This window comes from Sceloporus undulatus, chromosome 7 (genome assembly GCF_019175285.1).
Source record: "Sceloporus undulatus isolate JIND9_A2432 ecotype Alabama chromosome 7, SceUnd_v1.1, whole genome shotgun sequence".
Lineage (NCBI taxonomy): Eukaryota > Metazoa > Chordata > Lepidosauria > Squamata > Phrynosomatidae > Sceloporus > Sceloporus undulatus.
Window position 1 is genome coordinate 23,130,166 of NC_056528.1, and position 1,478 is coordinate 23,131,643.

The 1,478-nt window shown below is 64.1% G+C and overlaps 1 protein-coding gene across 1 annotated transcript; it reads right to left on the minus strand.

Annotated features, from left to right (window-relative positions):
* Positions 1–237: 237 nt before the first annotated feature.
* On the minus strand, positions 238–1,211 carry TIMM13 (translocase of inner mitochondrial membrane 13). The gene is made up of 3 exons (XM_042480126.1): positions 1,070–1,211; positions 909–977; positions 238–364 (listed from the first exon to the last, which is right to left on the minus strand). Exons 1-3 carry the CDS (start codon positions 1,178–1,180, stop codon positions 266–268), a joined length of 279 nt encoding a protein of 92 aa, XP_042336060.1. The 5' UTR covers positions 1,181–1,211; the 3' UTR covers positions 238–265.
* Between the last annotated feature and the right edge of the window lie 267 nt (positions 1,212–1,478).

Genomic DNA, 1,478 nt, shown 5'->3' on the forward strand with positions numbered 1-1,478 from the left:
TGGAGGGCTTGGGTTTTCCCTCTCTCCGCACAGGAGACAGTCCAATGATGATGGGGGCAAGAGGGGCAGAACTAACGCTCCTTCCTCACCAAAGGACATTGGGGGTGGTGGTGGCCGAAGGTGCTGTCTCTGGCTGGGGGCCCCAGGGAAGGAAGGAAGGTGGTCTCTCGCTGCTGCTCCTTCCCAGAGGACCCCCCCCCCTTCGGCGGGAAAAAAGTAGGCGGAGCAGGCGCGGTGTGTGAGACAGTGATTTTAATGTCCCTTGTCACATGGAGGCCCTCTCCCTCTGCAGCCGGGAGTTGTAGGCCCGCGAGACGGTGTTCCAGGCGTCCATGTAGCGGTCCATGCACATCGCGATGCACTTCTGTTTGGAGCAGAGAGAAAGGGAGAGAGAATGGCCCTCATTTAATGGCCCTCGTTGCCAGACCAGGTTCCTTGGGGTCTGCCTGAAGGAGGCAGTTTGTCAAGGGCTGCCAGGTTGACAGAGAAGCCTCCTCTGGTGCCCAGCCTGGTACTTCCCAGCATAGACATGTGCTTTGCCCACCATTCCTTGGCCTTGCAACAACCCTCTGAGGTAGACCAGGCTCTAGCAGAGGGTGAGCGGAAGGGGGTCCCAAGCCAGCACTCCCAGGGCCAGCTCCCCAGCCATGGCCCCAGCTAAGGAAGGCCAGCAGGGCTCTCCTCCGCTTATGGCACCTGCCCCTTGGGCTGCTTTTCAGAGCCCCGCTGACTGCAGAGTAACCCCAGGGAGACACAGCATGTGGAGATCAGAGCCTAACGGGGAGAGGGCAGCCGATGGGCCCCTTCTTCCTCCTCCTCCTCCTCCTCTCCCTTCGGCCGAGAGTTCCTGCATGGCGGAGCAACGGGGTTGGGCTGGACGGCCCTTCGACGAGTCGAGTCTCCCTCACCTGCTCGGAGTTGTCGAGGGAGCTCCCGGGCTTCCCGATGCACTTCCGGAAGCACTTGTCGGTCATCCGCTGTGGGAAGGGAAGAGAAGAGAGAGGGGTGAGAGAGACCGAAGGAAGGCCTCCCTAGGCCCCCCTCGCCCCCGCTGCCTCCCGGGCCCCACCTGCAGCAGCTCCTGGGCGTTGGCCACCGCGATCTGGACCTTGACCTGCTCCATCAGCGCCCCCGCGTCCACTCGCCCCGACGACGCCCCGAACTCCCCGCCGGACGCCATCCTCGCCGCTCAGGGAGAAGCGCGCATGCGCCGCAGACAGGGGCCGGAAGAAGAGACGCAGGGACTACGCCTCCCACCAGCCCCGCGCCGGAAGCAGGCCCCCTCCATTCCCCTCGAGAACGATAGAGGCGGCGGCACAGACCGGCTTCCGCTTTCAAACCGGAAGCTGGTTGTGCGCGTGCGCTTTAGCCTCTTTTCCCCTCTCACGTGGGCCTTTCCCGCCAAAGGGCGCGCGTGCCGGGCGAGGCGGACGAGAGCGAGGACTGCGAGCGGAAGCGGGGCTGTGGCTGTCGTTGTC